The sequence below is a fragment of the Condylura cristata genome, unplaced genomic scaffold (genome assembly GCF_000260355.1).
Source record: "Condylura cristata isolate star-nosed mole 26May11 unplaced genomic scaffold, ConCri1.0 scaffold00008, whole genome shotgun sequence".
NCBI lineage: Eukaryota > Metazoa > Chordata > Mammalia > Eulipotyphla > Talpidae > Condylura > Condylura cristata.
In genome coordinates this window covers 14,063,462-14,081,973 of record NW_004567109.1, presented here as the reverse complement: position 1 = coordinate 14,081,973, position 18,512 = coordinate 14,063,462, and the positions used below count along the sequence as shown (strand labels likewise).

The 18,512-nt window shown below is 49.3% G+C and overlaps 1 protein-coding gene across 2 annotated transcripts in view; it reads left to right on the top strand.

The window, feature by feature from the left end:
* Window positions 1-18,018, top strand: part of MECR (mitochondrial trans-2-enoyl-CoA reductase) — a 29,651-nt gene extending 11,633 nt beyond the window's left edge. For both annotated transcript variants that reach the window (XM_004678705.2, XM_012722230.1), the window contains exons 3-10: window positions 208-339; window positions 4,022-4,165; window positions 6,165-6,267; window positions 7,711-7,813; window positions 8,685-8,758; window positions 11,872-11,932; window positions 12,089-12,161; window positions 13,626-18,018. In XM_004678705.2, the coding sequence (XP_004678762.1) occupies window positions 208-339; window positions 4,022-4,165; window positions 6,165-6,267; window positions 7,711-7,813; window positions 8,685-8,758; window positions 11,872-11,932; window positions 12,089-12,161; window positions 13,626-13,783 (848 nt within the window). In that variant the 3' untranslated portion in view covers window positions 13,784-18,018. The remainder of the gene's footprint in view (window positions 1-207; window positions 340-4,021; window positions 4,166-6,164; window positions 6,268-7,710; window positions 7,814-8,684; window positions 8,759-11,871; window positions 11,933-12,088; window positions 12,162-13,625) is intronic.
* Window positions 18,019-18,512: the final 494 nt, after the last annotated feature.

Sequence of the window (18,512 nt, the reverse complement as noted above, 5' to 3'; positions counted from 1 at the left end):
TCAAGCGTAAACTCCCACCTCTATTTTACAAATGAGGATGTGGAGGCCTTGAGCAGGAAGGAAACTTGCCTTTACAGTGAAGAAGCTAGAACTCAGAGAGGTTGGTTAGATACACACAGAGGCCCACGCGGGGCTTTGGTCTGTCTGATTCCAGAGTTCACACTCGCCCGGGCCTTGCTCATGACCCACTGTGCTCTTCTCTCTCAGGAAATTACGGCCTCCTGCCCCCACTGCCTGCTGTTGGAGGGAATGAAGGTGTCGGGCAGGTAGTAGCAGTGGGCAGCAGTGTGACCGCGATGAAACCAGGAGACTGGGTGATTCCAGCAAGTGCCGGTTTGGGTGAGTCTCTGCAGGTGTCTGCAGTATTTCCTTGTTCCAGATCTGATTTCAGCCACAGGTGAACATTTGCCCTTCCATCCAGTGTAACTAAGCTAGGCATTAACTGCACCCATCAGCCTACCTCTAGTAGGGTGGGGGCTGAACAAGGAAAGCAGTTCTGTTCTGCTCTGGAAGTAACCCTCTTCCTATCATCTCCTTGGGCCCACGTGACTGGAGCTGTGTTTCTCTGAACCTCCACACCCATAAATCCCTGCTGGTAGGGACAATGGGGGAATATAAATAAGACTGTGCCCACCCTCTAGGAGGTTAAAATCTAACTGAAGAAATCTCCAATAACCTCTCTGAGAGCCACAGAGTAGACTTCCAGTAACTGAAGTCAACAAGAAGGTCTTTGCTTCTCCAAGATCAGAGAAGCTGCCCAAAAACAGCCCCACCCTCTTCGACAGACGGCTGGGAATGAGAGCACCTAGCCAGGTGAGCAGCTCAGTTGCAAGGATTCACCAGCTCTTGACTGGTGCTTAGGGCCAGCTCTGTGCTGAATGAAGGGCAGACGGGTCAGACAGTCCCTGGCTTCAGGGTGCTCTGTGCTGGGGCTGGGGAGCCTGGGTACAGAAAAACAGCACTAAATTCACTGCATATAGTAAGTGCTCTAATCACAGGATGGACACAAAGGCAAGCATCCCTGGTGGGGAGCGTTTGGAAAGGCCTCCAGAGAGGTGAACCAGTGGGCCCAGAGAGGAAGGACCCCCGGCAGGGAGGTACACAGTGTGTGCAGAGGTGCAGAGATGGGAAGCACAGGTCGGAACTGCAGGCAGCTCTCTGCAGCAGGGTGGTGAAGGAGATGGGAGAGAAGAGGCTGGACTCGGCTGGGGCCCAGTCCTGGAGGGCTCATCCCAGGGGCAGAAGGGGCCCGATGAAGACTTAAGGAGGGGATGATCCAATCAGATTTGTGCCATGCAGAGAATGGGTTAGAAGGACAGAAGCTGGAAGCAGGAAGTCAGTAGGGAGGTAATTGAGCAGTTCAGGCTTCAGATGGGGGGGGGGGGGTCTGACAGCCAGTGCCATAGGCTTGAAGAAGACAGGCTGGTTTTCAGAGCTAACCTAACAGGACATGGTAATTAGATGTTGAGAGAGGAATAAAGGACATCTGCCAGGTGTATGGATAATTGCATGTGTGGTGGTGTCCAGAACAGGGTTTTCTGCCTGGAGAAAAGCTGAGTCTTTTAAACCAGGTACTGGTCAGAGAGCATGAAGATTTTATAATGGTCAGGCTATCATTAACTCACTTTACTCAGTAAACATTTTATAAGCATTTGCAATGTGCCGGCCCTAGTGTACACGGTGAACAGACATGGTGTTTTCCTTCGTGAAGACCCTGGTCTAGGAGCAGCCGCGACCATTAGATAGGAGGGTCTTTAGGCTGGATCTGAGTCATTTTTGCAGTCCTGAGCTGCCCTGCTACTGCTGTGCCCACCCGCAGCTTTTTCCCATCTGCAGCACAATCCAGGGGAGAGTGGGCCAGTGAGTGGGGATACAGCTTTGCCAACTTACTTTTCCAGTGGGAACTCAAAATCCTCCCAGAGCAGAACAGATCACTAGAAAGAACACCGGCCTGGGAATCAACTGCAGCCCTGTTTAATCACAGCTGCTTCGCACCTCAGTTTCCTCATCAGCTACAGTGGGGCTAACTGTCCTTGCCTTTCATATTTCAACAAACTCCTGCCGCTCACCTGAGGGAATTCCAGCAACTAGCTTTGCAAACAATACATTTCTGTGTCTATTAGATCAGGGATTGGCCATTTTTTTTCTTTAAAGAGCCGATTCAGCTTTCATCTTTACAGGTCATACCGCCTCTAGTCAGCTCTGCTATTGTAAATAACCACAAAAGAAACACAAAGTGAACCCAGCTACAGCTCCTCTTCCTGCGTAGCACCAGGGCAGTGTTAGAACCCAGCAGCCAGAGACAGAGTGGCAACTCGGGCTTTGGAGGCACAAGCCGAGGGTCCCAAGAGACCACGGCCACCCGACACGTAGCCCGGGCCGGAATCGGTCTGGCTCACTCCAAGATCTGTTGTCTTCGCCTCTGCTTGGCACGGGAGCCTGCCTGTCACCCCTTTAGCCAGTGCACCTCAAGTAAATTTGATTTTACCTTCAAAATAAACTTGAACCATCAATTTTTCTTCATCCCCACTGCCAAAGTCTTGGACTAGGTCACCCTCTTCTCATATCCTGACCCCACAAAAAGCCTCCTCCTGTTTGACCTTCTCATTTCCACTCTGCCCCACCCCACCCCACAGTTTTCTCCACACTGCATCATGGTGATCTCAGAGCACAGCTCAGATCCCTGCTCTTAAAGCCCACGAGGAGCTTCGATTCACTGAAATGGTCTGCTCTCCATGCCATGACCCCAAGGCCCTGAGTTCTCAGGCTGCAGGTGTGACCCATCAGCAAAAGCAATCCAGAGCGTTGCAGAGTATTCCCCTCTTACACTGGTCAGAGTAGACAAGACCAGCCTGAGGCCATCATATGAAGAGGGGTAACTGCCGCTGGGTGAGACCCTGGCCTCTGCCGTCTCTGTTCACGTGTAAGAGTACTTACAGCACAACCTGGCACTGATCCCAGCATGAAAGTCTAACACCCCTGTTCGACAGGCCACATCTGCCACGTCTCTGCCCCTCACTGCCTGCCCTCCCGAGTGTGTTCTCCCTGTTCCGTTCTTACAGCTGACCTGCCTCACCGTCTTTGTCCTCTGCCTGAAATGTGTGCATATGCTTCCAGGGGCCAGCATCTCTGTCCTTTCTGTCAGGGACAAAATCTGACCCATCTAAAGCAATTCTCTCCACTGTTGCTCTCTGTCTCTTTATAATCACTGTATTTGCTTGTCTGTTTTTCACCTGTCCTACTCCACAAGAATGAAGCCTCCATGGAAGGCTCTTGCCTGCGTTATTCAGGGACCCAGCACACAGCAGGTGTCGGACAAGCCCCTGGAGGGCAGGGAGGCAGCCAGCTCAGCCAGGAGGCAGTGGACAAGTCACCTCCTCAGCTCCCTCCCCTTTGAATGGGGAGTTGACAGTCCGTACCCTAAGGGTCTTCTCCCAAGGGTCTTCTCCGTACTGACATTTCACAGTGCTCATCTGGAAGTAGGGGCTAGTGATCATCCCTCCAGTTTAAAGGGTTTCTTCATTTCCCATACTGTCTCCTTTGATTTGTGCAAGGAGCCAGTCAGGCTCTTGCTGATGTCATTTATATCTTAGAGCAACTAACTAAGGCTAGCAAAACTAGGTCCCAAATCTAGGCATTTGACTTCCACTTTCTTGCTTTTTTGAACAATACCACCCAAGTCAACCTGCCCTGGTTGAGGAGAATGAGGACTAAGTAGGAAAATGGGACTTTCTTGGCTTATGTTGCCCTGGTCATGGTGTTGCTGTCTTACCCTCAGAGTCCAGCAGCTTGAGACCCCTAGCCACCAGCAGTGTGGCATTGGCTAAAGCAAAAGGTAACTGACATGGGAATAACCAGACCTACCATATGGAATTATCATGAGAACTCAAACGTATTTAAAAGGACTTCTAGACTCTCTTATCTAAGCATTACTTGCCCAGATGCCCATTCACTGGGGAGGGTGGCCTGGGGTTCAAGTACAGGGTCCATCCTTACCCCTTGGACTCACCCCCTGACTCAGGAACGTGGCGGACCGAGGCTGTATTCAGCGAAGAAGTACTGATCGGGGTCCCAAGCGACATCCCTCTTCAGAGTGCTGCCACCCTGGGTGTCAACCCCTGCACAGCCTACAGGATGTTGATGGACTTTGAGCAGCTGCGGCCAGGTAGGCGCCCATAGGTGGGAGAGGAACCAGGACCCAAAGTCCTGTCCCCTAGGCTACAGGAACTTACTGGCGAGGGGCCCGAAGGACAGACTGGTGCCTCACCTAGGTGGAGGTGGTGGTGTGGCTTTACTCCTAGAACCTCTGCTGGAGCTGGAGAGAGCACGTTCCTGAAAACCGCCGAGGGCCACATTCCCTGGCGCCCGGGATGGAATTCTGTCATTCGGCAAAAATGTACTGAGCTGTGCTAAGCTCTGGGGTTACAAAGCTAGCTAAGACAGACACAGCCCCTGTGTTTTCATTAAAATGCTGAACTTAGTGTTCATAATTCCGCTCAGCTCTTACAAGCGCTTTCCAGTTCCCACAAGTGCCTTGACACGCATTACCCATATTGAAAGCATTAAACCATCAAAGCAGGTCAGTGAGGTTAAGAGCTCAAGCCCCAGGCAAACGGCCTCAGTGTGAACTCCAGCTTCACCTTCCCAGTGCCCCATTTTGTGATTTTTTCCCTGATTTTTCATCAGTAAAATGGAGACTAAGGAATTCTGAAGGTTAATGAAACACTGCGATGTAACGCTTAGCACAGGGCCTGGAGTAACTGCACAGTGCTATGAGGCTTCCCTGTTATGAAAGAGGAAACTGAAGTCCAAGAAATAAATTATTTATGTGAGTCATTCAGCGAGGAAAGAACAAAGCCAGGTATTTTATTTAGGGTTCTCCTGAAAGTAAAACTGAAACAAGGGACAGAGGGCAGAGATGATCCCAGGAAGCAGGGATAAGGCAATGAGGAGAGTGAGACACAAGGAGAAGCCAGTGAAGGCTGATTACTGCCATGGACATCCAGGGCTCAGGCCTGCGGGGTGGGTCTTTAAAGTCTGTCAGAGAACCCACCTCAGAACTAACCTCCACATGGCTGGAGGCTGGGCCTGTTACCCACACACTGTTACCCCATTGTTGGAGAGTTACCTGTGCTATGCACAGCTGTGAGCTGGCAGGGGCCACAGAAACCATCCCGTCTAGCTCTGTTATGGGAGTGAGGGAACTGAGGCCAAGAGCTGTTGGAGTATGATGAGCTCAGGTGACCAGCTGCTACTCGAGACTGGCTGAAAACCAGCCTCAGCTTCCCACCACAGAAAATGCAGATTCTGACAGCTGAGGCCGTGGTGGAGAAAACCAGCAGGTGTGGCCAGCAGCCTCTGCTCAAGTCCAAAGGCAGCAGAGGCTTTGGTCACCTATGTCTCGTCCCCTTTGGTCTCATCCCACCTCTGATGTGGCCGTGGCTGTGGGGGACACATCAGGGCCCTGTGACACCACAGGCGCCCAGGCTGCCTCTCCACCCCCAGGGCAGTTTGACAGGGTCCAGGTCAGCGGGAAACAACTTACAATCTTGAAAACAGTTTTACCCAGACTAGTTCTGATGCACTCTGCTGTTTTCAATTCTGTTTCTCTGAAGTAGCTATAAGGCATTGAGAGAAACGGGCCTATATAAAACCAGGTATAAGACCATGAGCATTACTAGAGACACCAGTGCGAGCCATGGGATGCACCGGGCAGGGGGAGTTCTGCTAAGTTCTCACAAAGGAAGCTGCACTCAGGCTCTGCTTTGGTAGATGGAATTTCAAAGGCAAGGCGGAGAGAATAAACAAAACCTTGCAAAGGAAATAACCTAAGCAGAGACTTGAGGGCATAACAATAGGGAAAACAATGAAGCATCCATGTCAAGTCCTGTACACAGCAAGTCTAAATGACCTGCTGGAACAGAGTGAACTCCAAGCTGCCCAGCCCTGGCAAGCACCTTGGGTATTATAGAAGTTTGGGGGACATTAGGAAAAGAGTGAGCAACGCCCAAAGGTCTAAGAAGGCTCAACAGCCAGATTCTACATCCCTCTTAAGCCTGAGGGCTCCACCTCTTGCCCCAAAATAGTAAGATCCCAGGCTGAAAATCCCTGAGCTATTTTACAGGTCTCTAGGGCTTGACTTGAGTCTCTTCCTGCCTCCTCAGGGGATTCCATCATTCAGAATGCATCCAACAGTGGAGTGGGGCAAGCAGTCATCCAGATCGCCGCGGCCCTGGGCCTGAGGACCATCAATGTTGTCAGAGACAGGTGCGTGGGGAACCTCATCCCAGACTCGGATTTGGGCCCTTCTACTTCCCATCCCTGAAGGTGCCCCTGTGTCCACCAGATGGCGCCCTGGCATCAGCAGGAAGCTGCTTTGTCAGGAGTCAGTCTGAGAAGACAGAGTCAGTCTGAGAAAGGAAGGCCAGGCGGCTTTGGCTATAGGTGAGCAGATACTTGAAATGTAAAGGGAAGGCAGGAAGAAAGTGGAGACACCCCGTACTGAACAACTAAGAAATTCTGACATTGGGGTGTCCCTGTTCGGGCTCCTCTTGTTGCACCAACAACATCGCACTGATAAAGAAAAGAGATGAGAGTCGTGGAGCGGGCCGTAGGATGCAGGCGCTGCTCAGAGCAAGACATTGGCCTTTTTATTGACAGAGTAAAGAGTGTGTCAGAAATATCAGATTTTGGGTTTTAGGGAGCATGAGTCTGCTGATACACTCCCGACTCCCACCCATGGCTCCAATCTTATTAACAAGGTGGTCCGCTGAGCAATCCCTGGGACGCAAAGCATATCAATCCACAGTCCCGGCATACCTATTGCCTCAGGGTGATCAGTGTCCTGCTCTTATGTAACTTGAAAGGAATCTGGCATGCTACACCCACATTTTGAGACTGTTCTCTTGTGGTAAACCATGTTTTCGAAACCACAGTTCATATTTAGGAATAAATAATGAAAGCTATGTTACTCCTTCTGTGAACTGTCTACCTCATGGCCTTTCTCCTTTGCATTTGTGTGGTACACTGAAGTGCACTAAATACAGATGGGAAGGAGATAGGCAGGATTGTCACCTCTCCTGTGCAGATGAGGAGACTGGACATTTTAGAGGGAGGAAGCAATAGCTCAGGAAAACACAGCAAGTTGGTAACAGATTTTAGTTTTCTGAGTTGTTCTCTTTCCCCCAGGTCATCCAGTTCTTTAAGCTTCACTGTCTACTGTGGTCACGTCTGTCATGGAAGTCAGGCTTAGAAAGAGAATTGATACTCGTTCAATTTACCACCCCCTCAGGGGTATGAACAAAAATTATTCTGTTAGTTTTGACCAAAGGAGCCCAAGAGCCTCCCTTGGGCTGCAGTATGTTTATGAAATACTCTGAAAAGACCCTTGAAAAGGGGAAAGCAAATGGAGCACATCTTTTCAATAGAAGAAAGTGAAGTGAAATGGCTTCTCCTGGACAGGTGTTTTCTAGTCTCTTGAGCTAGCAGAAGCTACAGAAATCACTTAGCCTCGCTTTCTCTTGTCAGTGGGGAAACTGAAACCAAGACATGTTAGACTACTATGATGAAATAGAGTGGCCAATGTCTGTGGAACGCCTGACTAAATCCTAGGCTCGGCTTCCCACAAGGAGAAGCTCACATTCCCACAGCTATGGCAGCGGGTCTCGGGGCATCAGTGACCAAGGAAGTTGGATTGTGTTTGCTTTCCAGACCTGACATCCAGAAGCTGACTGACAGGCTGAAGAATCTGGGGGCAGAGCATGTTATCACAGAAGAGGAACTGAGAAAGCATGAGATGAAAAAGTTTTTTAAGGTACCTAGGATGAGGGGCACTGCACCTCCATCCACAGTGGGAACTAGCCCATTGTTCCTCTCAGAATCACTTATGGAAGGATGGAGTCAATTCCCTCAGTTGGGGCACAGCATACACTAGGTGCTGTGAGGGAAGACAGACTAAATTAGGAAACCCCTTATGATTTATAGTTTTGAATATCAGTGATGGGCCACATCAGCCCACAAAGCTGATATAACTCTCAGGTCTGGGAGGGACCAAGGAAACTGAGGCACAAGAAGAAAGAGAAAAAGAACATTTCTGAAGCACTTACCTTACATTTTATCTGATAATCCTCTCAAAATCTCTATGGAGTAGGTACTATATACTTTATAGGCTCAGAAGAAATAAGACTTGACCAAGGCCACATGGTTATAAATGCGAGTTTCCCTGAAGTCAAAGCCTCTTAACTTTCCAGAACATTCATCCCCAGAACACTCAGTGAGTGACCACCCACATTCCAGCCACTTTGCACTGAAGTCTCTGGAGAAACCAGAAACACACAGTCACTTCAGAACACATGCCTCTTGAGAATATTTCTGAAGCAGTAGGTCAACATGTCTAAGATAAATTGGGTTATAAGTGCCAAGGAAAAAAGCATTCGGGAAAATAAAGAGGATTCATGCTGTTTGTCTATCCTTCCTCAGAGGTGAACTTTGAACTAAATCCCAAAACAGATAGCAGGATTAAGTTGGTAAAGAACAGATACTTTCTGAGTAGAGAAAAAAAGAAGACAAAAACATCCCATTTCCCCGACTGCCTTCTCCCGATATAGCATTTGGGCCAAGGAAGTGCTGTTTGCAGTAAGCTTCCAGGGTGCCAGATCTCTCATCACAGGTTCCTTCTGTTCCAGGACATGCCCCAGCCCAGGCTGGCTCTCAACTGTGTAGGCGGGAAAAGCTCCACCGAGCTGCTGCGGCACCTAGCGTAAGTCCTGCTGCCATCCGCTCGCTCCCTGCACACCGCTAGTTGTGAGGACCATCAAGCAGCCGAGTCCCAGTGGCCAGCGTGAGCCAAGGGTCAGGTCAGCACAATGCTGAGTAGAAACTGGGACCAAAGTGATAGCCTATTACCTGGGTGTTCCCTTTCTCCACCGCCTCAAGAGATGACCGAGAGGCCTATCCAGCTTTATTTTTCCAAGAGATGCCAGAAGTAGATTGCTAAGCTCTCTGATAGGGAAGTGGCTAAGGATTCATAGCCAGGGGCATCTTTAAAAGTCACTTAGTCCTAACTTATTCTAATTTTAGAACACTGTACTATTACACTATTACAAGCTATTTTGAAAGTATATAAAACTACAAAGGAAAACTGTCATCCCAACCCTGAGAAGCACACATCTCCTTCCATTCTTTTTCCCTTTAATGTTCACTTCTGGAGCTGCAGGGCCTGAAAGGATACTTCCCCACTACAGAAATCCCCTCCACCACATCAGCTGATACATATTTGCCAGCACTCACCAGTTTCAGAGTACAGAAATGGCTGAGACCCTGAGAGACAGACCCTCTAGAAGTCATGGGCTCACTGGGAAGATGAGTCAGGTGGTCAACAATTCCTGGGCGTTCGCCACACAGCAGACTCAGCTAACACTTCCCACAAGTACTGAGGCAGGGGTGCGACTCCAGTGCCTGTTTAGACAAGGCCAGAGAGGGTATTCGCTACACCTGAGGCCAAGCAGGGAGGAGAGCTGGGCCTGACCCCACGTGAGTGAGTTATCGTGACTCCTGAGCGACCTCATCAGCCTATTCCAGACAGCATCCAGGGCACCTGCCACCCCATCTCAGAGGAGGGGAGCCTTGCTCAGTGTCAGAAAGGCTGGGTTCAACTTGGGAGCCCACTTCCCTGCAGGAGACCGGAGTGGGCAGCGCTAGAGGGCCCAAGTGTACGCTCAACCCTGTGTAGTGTTTACTTCTTGCAACACAATCAGTGTGGAATTATGGCAACATTTGCACACTGGGAATGAGTGCACAACTGTATAACCACACTCTACAAGTGCCGCCTCAAAGCCGTTGATAGATTTTGCACCTTTCCTTGGATATATTTAAATTTTCACATTTAAAATATTACATCATATTCAGGTAAAACTGGGGTGGGGGAATATAATTTTTATGTGAATTTTGATGTAAAAAGAAACTAGTCATTTATTTATACTATAGACTTGATGCAAAAAGCATTTTTCAGGCCTGGTATTCCTAATGTGAGATGTGCCCTTTTTAATTTTTAATAATATTTTAATATTATTGTATGATATAGTAATATGTTATATGTAATATGTAGTTGTATATTGTATGTCATATGATAATATCATTTAATATTTTAATATTCAGCACAGCTGAATAGTTCAATAAAATTAAAGGGAAAGATTAAAAAAATAAACTGCTGAGGGGGCCTCCCTAGTAGCACAATGGGTTAAAGCGCAGCACTATGAAACTATCTGCAGCCACTGCAGCACGAGTTCCATCCCCGGCCAGGGAGGTGACCCACATGACAGGCAGACCTCTCCTGACCGCCCTGCTGCTCCCCTCAGCAGTGTACGTCATCAGTCTGCCTGTTCTGCTCCTCACTCTGTCTCTGGTGAAGCCTCTCACCCCCACACCTCTGGCCTGTACCCCAGTTCTGTATGCATAAATAAATAAATCTTAATTTAAAAAAAAAAAAAAAAAACTGCTGGGTTCAAGTACCAACTCTGCTACTTAGATAGCCAGTATGAAAAGTTAAGCAATACATGAGAGACCGTCCAGGCCTTCAACCCTTTCTGCCTCAGCAGTTTAAGGGACACATAAATGACTATACAGATGAGGGGGTGATCATCAGTCTTTTCACCTGCCAAATGAATATGCTCCCTTAAGGCTACTGTGAGGATTCACTGAACCCATTAGTTTAAAACGCCCCACGCTGTGCCTGGCACCTAATAACCACCCTGTAAATTGCCTGTTCTGAACCAACAAGTGTAGTTGGGGACAGGGAGAAGAAGTGATCCCCACAGGAGCTACTTGCTGGAACAGGTGGCCATTGAAGGGAGCAAAGACTAAACTACCTACCAATTTCAGGGCCAGAGTCGCCACCTCACAGCTGCTTCTTACATTTTGTAATTTTTTTTTTTCAAGATTTATTTATTTATGCTTACAGACAGGTCAGAGGTGTGGTGGGTGAAAGCATTCACCAGAGACAGAGTGGGGAGCAGAACAGGCAGACTGACAAAGAACACTGCTGAGGGGAGCAGCAGGTGGGTCAGGAGAGGTCTGCTGCGCCATGTGGGTCATCTCCCTGGCCAGGGATTCGAACTGGTGCTGCTGAGGCTTTGGAGAGCTTCATAATGCTGTGCTTTTAACCCATTGTGCCACCAGGGAGAGCCCTACATTTTGTAATTTATAGTCTCCCTTGTTTTGTCCCAAAATGTGCCTCAGGTCAACAAACTCCTAAAAGCCAAGGAGTGGAGAGGGGAACACAGGTGTTCCGTCAGGCATGAGGAATCCTAACTTACAGCTCCTAAAAGCTGTTTGAGCCTCTCTCCTGTATGACTGAGGGGGTGTCAGGGAGCAGGTCCTAACAAGAGGACAGTTGCCACCTTCCTCCACGCCATTCACACTGGCCCTCAGCTGTACGCTACTGTCCTTTCATTCCTCCTTAGAATTAGCATTTGCAGATGAAGGCTGGGAGGAGGCTGACCCGTGCCAGTGCCTTGCCGGCATACCTGTGAGTGGGGTAGATCCGGACAGCACTGAGGACTGGAGCTTTCTCAGCAGAACGGCTTCTTTGTAGCACCTCATCCAAGCCTGTGTCAGGCTAGATGGGCAGGGTAGAGCGGGGTGTCCCCACCCTGGCTGAGCATCAAGTCATCTGGAGGAGTGCATGCTTGTTTTTATATAGAGCCTTGCCCCTGGTCCTTTAAGTCTGGGCTGAGCCTAGGAATCTGTTTTTTGAACCCTCCCCAATGCATTCTGAAAGCCAAATTTGGGAACCAGGGTTGGAATAAAAGTGCCAGAGCAGATCCAAGAATGGCTCATTTCTGCCGCTCTCACTGTCCTCTCTGGACTCTCCAGGCCTGGAGGAACCATGGTGACCTACGGGGGGATGGCCAAGCAGCCTGTCACAGCCTCGGTGGTAAGCCAGTGGGGGCGGTGTGCCTGGAGATGGGCCTGGACCCCACAGTTGTCTAACCTCAGGTCGTGCTCCTGTCCCTGGGGAGGCGGGTGTACCTTAAATGCTGCCTGAAGTTACTGCCATTGGAGCCCCAGGGTGCCCTTCCTGTGTCCACAGAGCCTGCTCATTTTTAAGGATCTCAAACTTCGGGGGTTTTGGTTGTCCCAGTGGAAGAAGGACCATGGTCCAGGTGAGTGGATGATGACCCCATTGCCCAGGGTCACACGAGGGCAGTGGCCGCTACATATGTCACCAGCCCCATAAGCCCTGGAGGTGTGATGGGCCCTCAGCCCCATGATAGGATAAAGCAGGTCACCTCTAGTGCAGCAGCAGTCAGCAGTTGCTAGACTACAGTGGCTATGGCTGGGGTAGGGGGCAGAGTACTGAACAAGGCAGACGCTGCCCCTGCCTAAACACCGGGAAGAGTGCCCTGGAACGCGGCCACGTGAGAGGAGCAGACTCTGGAGCCAGCCCTTATGGGCTCAGCCCTGTTTGCAGCATGACTGCGTATGGCGCCTGACCTAACAGCAGAGTTAAGACAGGTGATCCACCTCCATCTCCGCATGATAGTTCCAACTGCTGTCAGCCCTGTTTGACAGGGGAAACCGAGGTTCAGTGTGCTGAAGTGACTTTTTCACTCCCACCTAAGGAATGGTGCAGGCTGGTGTGAAAAAATCTATCAGAGAGAGTCAGAAGCTACAAGGTTAGGTTGTGAGCAGATCATGAAAGGTCTTACCAAACTTTCTGAGGAGTTAAGACTCCATCTTACAGGCAGATGGGGAGCCATCCAAGAGTTTTTGTTTGTTTGTTTTGTTTTTTTAAATATTTATTTATTCATATAGAACTGGGGTACCCACCAGAGGTGCAGGGGCAGTGAGAGAATTCACCAGAGACAGAGCGGGGAGCAGAACAGGCAGATCGAGAAAGTACACTGCTGAGGGGAGCAGCGGGCGGGTCAGGAGAGGTCTGCCACGCCATGTGGTCACCACCTGGGGCACAGCGGGGATCGAACTCATGCAGAAGTGGCTTTAGCTTCTCAGTGCTGTGCTGTAACCCGCTGCGCCACCAGGGAGGGTCCCCATCCAAGAGTTTTAGGCAGGGTTGTCACTAGATTTGAATACAGAATGAATTTATGACTTAAAAATTGCTTCTCAGCCAAGGTCTTTTTTGGGTCCTCAGTGGGAGGCAGGCCTAGAAGGGGAAGGCCTCAACTTGTGGGGCTCTTGGGGTATCCTGGGTTCTCAGGGAAGCTCCTTCCCCAGAGTCAGGCTCACATTTCCATACTGTTGGCATTCCAGGCAACCCACCTCGGCCTGTGTCTCTCTGGCTTTACTGCCTCAAAGTAATCCTGCCCTTACCCCCACTTGGGACTCTGGGTAACATCCCAGTCAGGTTCTGTGGATCTGAGCCATCAAAGCCACCACTCCGCCTCCCATTGGGTCACTCCTGGGGCCATTCCCCAGACTCCTGGCCACACCCTTACTGTCCTGAGTACAGGCAGGACCAGACTACCTCTGCAATAACCCTATCTGTGGCCACATCAGGACTCTCAAGACTTTCTTGGGGCGCAGCACTAGCTCCTGTTGCAAGGGCTGCCTGTCACCTCCTGAGTCCTGCTGCTGCTCTCTGTCTGACTTCCTCCAACCTCCCACAGACCAGTTCAAGGAGCTGATCCTCACGCTGTGCGAGCTTATCCGCCGAGGCCAGCTCACGGCCCCTGCCTGCTCTGAGGTCCCACTGCAGGACTACCAGCGTGCCTTGGAAGACTGCATGAAGCCCTTCGTGTCTTCAAAGCAGATTCTCACCATGTGACCATCCCAGAGGAGCCAGAGAGAAGTGGGAAGAGACCGATCAGCAGACCTGGTTTCAGGCCCCTCTGCTGGGCTCAGCCTTCCCCAGACAGCTCTTCTCATCATCGCTCCCAACTGGGAGATTGTGAAGCTAGCTGACATGTTCCCCAGGACCAGCCTTGGGGTGTCTAATAAAGTCTGAACTTACCCAAACAAAAACCAATAGAAGTCACCCTCATCAAGGACAACCGTCACAGTGCACCTGCCACCTCCCAGCGCTCAGAAGCCCCCTTCTTGCCTGTCTTCCGTTGTCTCCGGCCATCACCTCTTTACCATTGAAAGCAAAGGCTGGTGGGTGCCAGCAGGCACAAAAGTCAGTAAGACACGACCACCTTCACGCTGTCCAGGGCCCACAAAGGAAACTCTCGTGAAAGGAAGATTTGACTCACTTCTGAGGAGTGAACACCAGGCGGAGGGACTGAGGAAGTGGGGTCTCAGGCAGCTAGACCACCTTCACAGGGTGTCCTTCTCCCTGGGGAGCTAGCCGCCACACCAGTGGTTCTCAACCTGAGGTCATTTTAGCCCCATGGACATTGATCATGTCCAGGGACATTTTTGATTGTCATGAGAGGGTGCTGCTGGTTCCTAGTGGAGAGAGGTCAGTGTTGTTCAAACAGCCCATGGGGCTCAGAACATGTTCCCTCCAAGGAGTTAGCCAGCCTGTTAGGTCCACAGTGCTGCTCTGAACCCCTGCGTTGAGCCAGTAATGACCACAGTGACTAGGTGCTAAAGTAGTCACGTGAGATGCTGTGAGGGCATAACTGAGTTGTTACCCTAGACCTGGGTCAGGGGAGCGCTCCTGAAGCTTGAAAGTGGGCCCTGAAAAATGGGCAGCTTTACTCATACTAAGATTTTGCTATTCTATAATTTCTTGGGTTTTGCTTGCTAGTCCATTCACCCAAAGAACTAGAGACTTTGAGTATCTCTTTTATCACCTGGTCCTCTGTCGCTAAGCTCAGGAGCCTCATTCAAGGAGTATGACCTGCGTGCCCGAGGACACAGGTGCTGATGAGAGATGGGCTGCCCAGCGAGCCACTTACACTTGACAGTTTGCACCGAGGCTGCTAACAAGGAGGCATTCCAAGGGACACCATATATCTGCCTGAGGGTCTGAGGAAGGCCTCCCAGAGGAGCTGTCACAGCAGTTCTGTGAAGCCCAAGCAGAAAAATTGCAGCACGTTAAGCTAACAGCACGCATGGGAGTTTGGAGGCTGAGAGGGGACACAGGGACAGCCCACAACCCTGTGTAGCCTCTGCCTGAGTCGCAGGGGGCTGGGAGGAGTGCTTGTGCACAGTGGGCCAGGGTCAGGAGGGTCAGGACAGGAGGGTCGTGAGGTAGAAACTTACTCTTGGAGCCGGGAAGGCAGAGGAATTGCAGGAGTGACGCCAGGTGGAAAGTGGCTCCAGTTTAGCTACAGGAAACCGGTGCAGCTGCTCCCGGCATGATCCTCCACCTTTGCCAGCCTTTTGTGTGTCCTCTGGAAATAAGTACACAGGTTCAGTCTGGGTTGGGAAAGATTGCCCACCTTAAAAACCTGGGTGCAGGGTCAGCCCCTACCACCCACATGCTTCCCATGCGAGGTGGGTGGGAGGGGCGATTTGTACAGATGGTTCATGTGGACAGGGGGAAAAACCTGAGGGACGGGTGATGCTAATCACTACAGGAGTGACAGGAAAGATTGGTTTTGGGGGGGACATTCTCAAGGTTGGGATCTGGGGGAGAGGAGGCTGGGGCCATGGTGAGGGAGCTGCCCCTGGTAGAGACGGGAGGAAACAGACAGGAGAGAGGGACATTCCTAATGGCAGCTTAGAGGTCCCTTGGAGGGGCTGTAGTGTCTTGAGAATGACAAGTAGGGTTGAGGGTGACGTTGGAGCTGGACTTTAAAGGATGATCACAGACTTCTCAGGAAGGAAAGGGAGGCAAGCAGCACTAAGGGCCAGATTAAACAAAGTTACAGAGGCAGGACATTTATGTTAGAATCTTCGAGTTCTCCCCAGATACCCATTCTCTTCCCAAGAATCAAAATAAATGACTCTCAGGTGGGCATTTGGTAAGCTGGAATAAACACTGTCCCTGCCACCTTAGAGGAGACAGGTCAGCCCCATGTGATGAAGCACAGGTGGTAGGTGTTAGCTGACACCCTTCCTGGGCCTTTACTGCCCCTTCCAAGTTCTTCCTGGCTGAGATACAGACCAGATTTCTAGAACTTGCACAATCATCTTGCACCATGTTAAACACACAGCAACAAAATCAAAGGAGTCTGGGTCTACCCAGAAGTCCCAATCTAACTGCCTACCTCAGAGCTGGTTTTACATGAGAAAGAAGCTTCTATTTTATTTAAGTTCCTAGTATTTGGGGTTTCTGTGAACCTAATCATAACTGCTAGACGCTCCATAATTTAATATACGTTGAAATCAAGTGACTCAATCTGAAACTGGAAAAGTAAATTATGGCAGTTTGTGATTCCCAGCTAAGAAATTTGGACTTTATCCTGTTGGCAGTAGGGAACTAAAGGTTTCTGAGCCAAAGGATCAAAATTGTACTTTGGAAAAATCCCTCTGGCAGCAGGCTGGGGAACAATTTGGAGAAGAGAGACACTCGAGAAAACCAGAAATTTCTTACGCTTCTGAATTTCAGATAAGTAGATAAGTACAACCACCCCTGAATTTCAAATAACAAAGTAGGGATTACCAACTTTGAAGAGGCCAAGGGAGGAAAAAAGTCTGGAACAAAACAATGTCAAAGGAGAATCTGACTTAAAACATGGCTTCCATGCTTCACGAGTGTAGGGGACTGTTTATTGATTTTCGTGCTGAATAAGCCCTGTGAAGGAGTCACTCTTCAGGCCTGCTAAGTAAACAATATCTTTTTTAAATGGCTAAAAAAGAAACCTTTGGCTCTGGAAGACCAAAAGAAGACAAACAAACAAAGCTTGGGCACACCTGAAGCTCAGAGACTCAGGCCTAGCTCTCCCCGTTGTCTTCTGGGAGCATCCAGGGTTAACTACCTACAACTACTGCCTTGATACTGATGACTGTCTTGTGTCTTGGGAGATGAGATTATAATAATAATAATAATAATAATAATAATAAAGTCTGCCTTCCTCTGGGAAAGACTGAGGCCCAGAAAAAAAGATTCTTGTTAAACCTGTGTGTGTCAGGCATCCAAGTCCTTGTGCCTGGAACCTCTTAGCAGCACCCACAAGCCCCATTCTTAGTTATGGGTTCCATGCCATGCCCTGGATAAGGCACTGGGCCCAGCCGGAGCAGCTGGGAACGGTGGAGAAGAGAGACAGCCTGGCGTAGCACCTGCCTGCATCTGAAGGCAGGAGAATCCTGGGAAAGCTGACCTAAAGGTAAGTGGGAAGGAAGATTTCCCTACGCTCCTAACCCTTTGCAGTGGACAAGCATTTGATTTTTACAATACCTCTCACCACTGAGGTTTAGCATCACTATGAAGAGAGGTGAAGTGAGCTGCTCCGAGAGCAAGCAGCAGAACTGCCACAGGAAGCCCCATTCCGTGACCCTCTCTGTTCACCATACCAGTCAGTCCCAATTATTTTGGCCCCACAGCGGCCTTCAGCTCCCTTTTTTTTTTTTCTTTTCAGAACTCTAATTTTTGTTCAATAAGAACTGACATGTCATCAGAAGAGTTGGAATTTCCTTTTGTCTAACAGAAGCATAAAAAAGGGAGAACCAGGATGCCATCGAAGTCCATTTATAAAAAGCTTTTTAATAAATATTGTAAACACCTGTTATGTAAAAAGCACTGGTGTAGGTGCTAGGTTTACAGCAGGAAGAAAAAACAAACACGGCATGGTCCCTGATACGGTGAGCTTACTTCTGTTCTAGTGGAGGAGAAAGACAAGGAGCAAGTGAATAAATAAACAGGCCTAGTAATGGAAACGACAAAAGTTAAAAACCCTGATGTGCAAACAAAATGATGAGGCCTGAACTAGCTTAGAAAGTAGAGAAGTGAAAGGATCTGTGAACATTTGGAAAAATCAATCGATGGGACTGAATGAATGTAGTGGTTGAAAGAGGGACCTTGGGACCTTGCTGGAGAGAGCTGCAACTTCCCCAAGAGGAAACTCAAAGGAGGAACAGGCTTTGGAGACAGGCATTTTACCTATGCTGGGCTCTTTTTCTCATCTGTACAAAACAGGTTGACAAGTGCCTCCCTGGTGGCACAAAGGGTTAAAGCACAGCACTATGAAGCTGTCTGCAGCAACTGCAGCACGAGTTCCATCCCTGCCAGGGAGCTGACCCACATGGCGCAGCAGACCTCTCCTGACCTCCCTGCTGCTCCTCTCAGCAAATCTATTTCAGTAGATCTGCCTGTTCTGCTCCTACTCTGTTTCTGGTGAATCCTCTCACCTCCCCCCAAAACCTCTGGCCTGTACCCCATGCATAAATAAATAAATCTTAAAAGAAATAAAAAGCAGGTTGACACACTAGATGACAACCCAGGCTAACTCTAGTTTTTATTAATATTGTGATCTTTGTGCCTTAGTAACTTCTAAATGGATCACAGACTATAATATAAAAATAAGCCCGAAAAGTAACCAATAAATTACAGGAGGTTGTAAAAACCAAACCTCAGAGTGAGAAAGGCCTTTGAAGTTAACAGCACAAAATTCAGAACAAACGAAAAAGAATAGATAGATTTAATCCCATAAATATATGTTTTA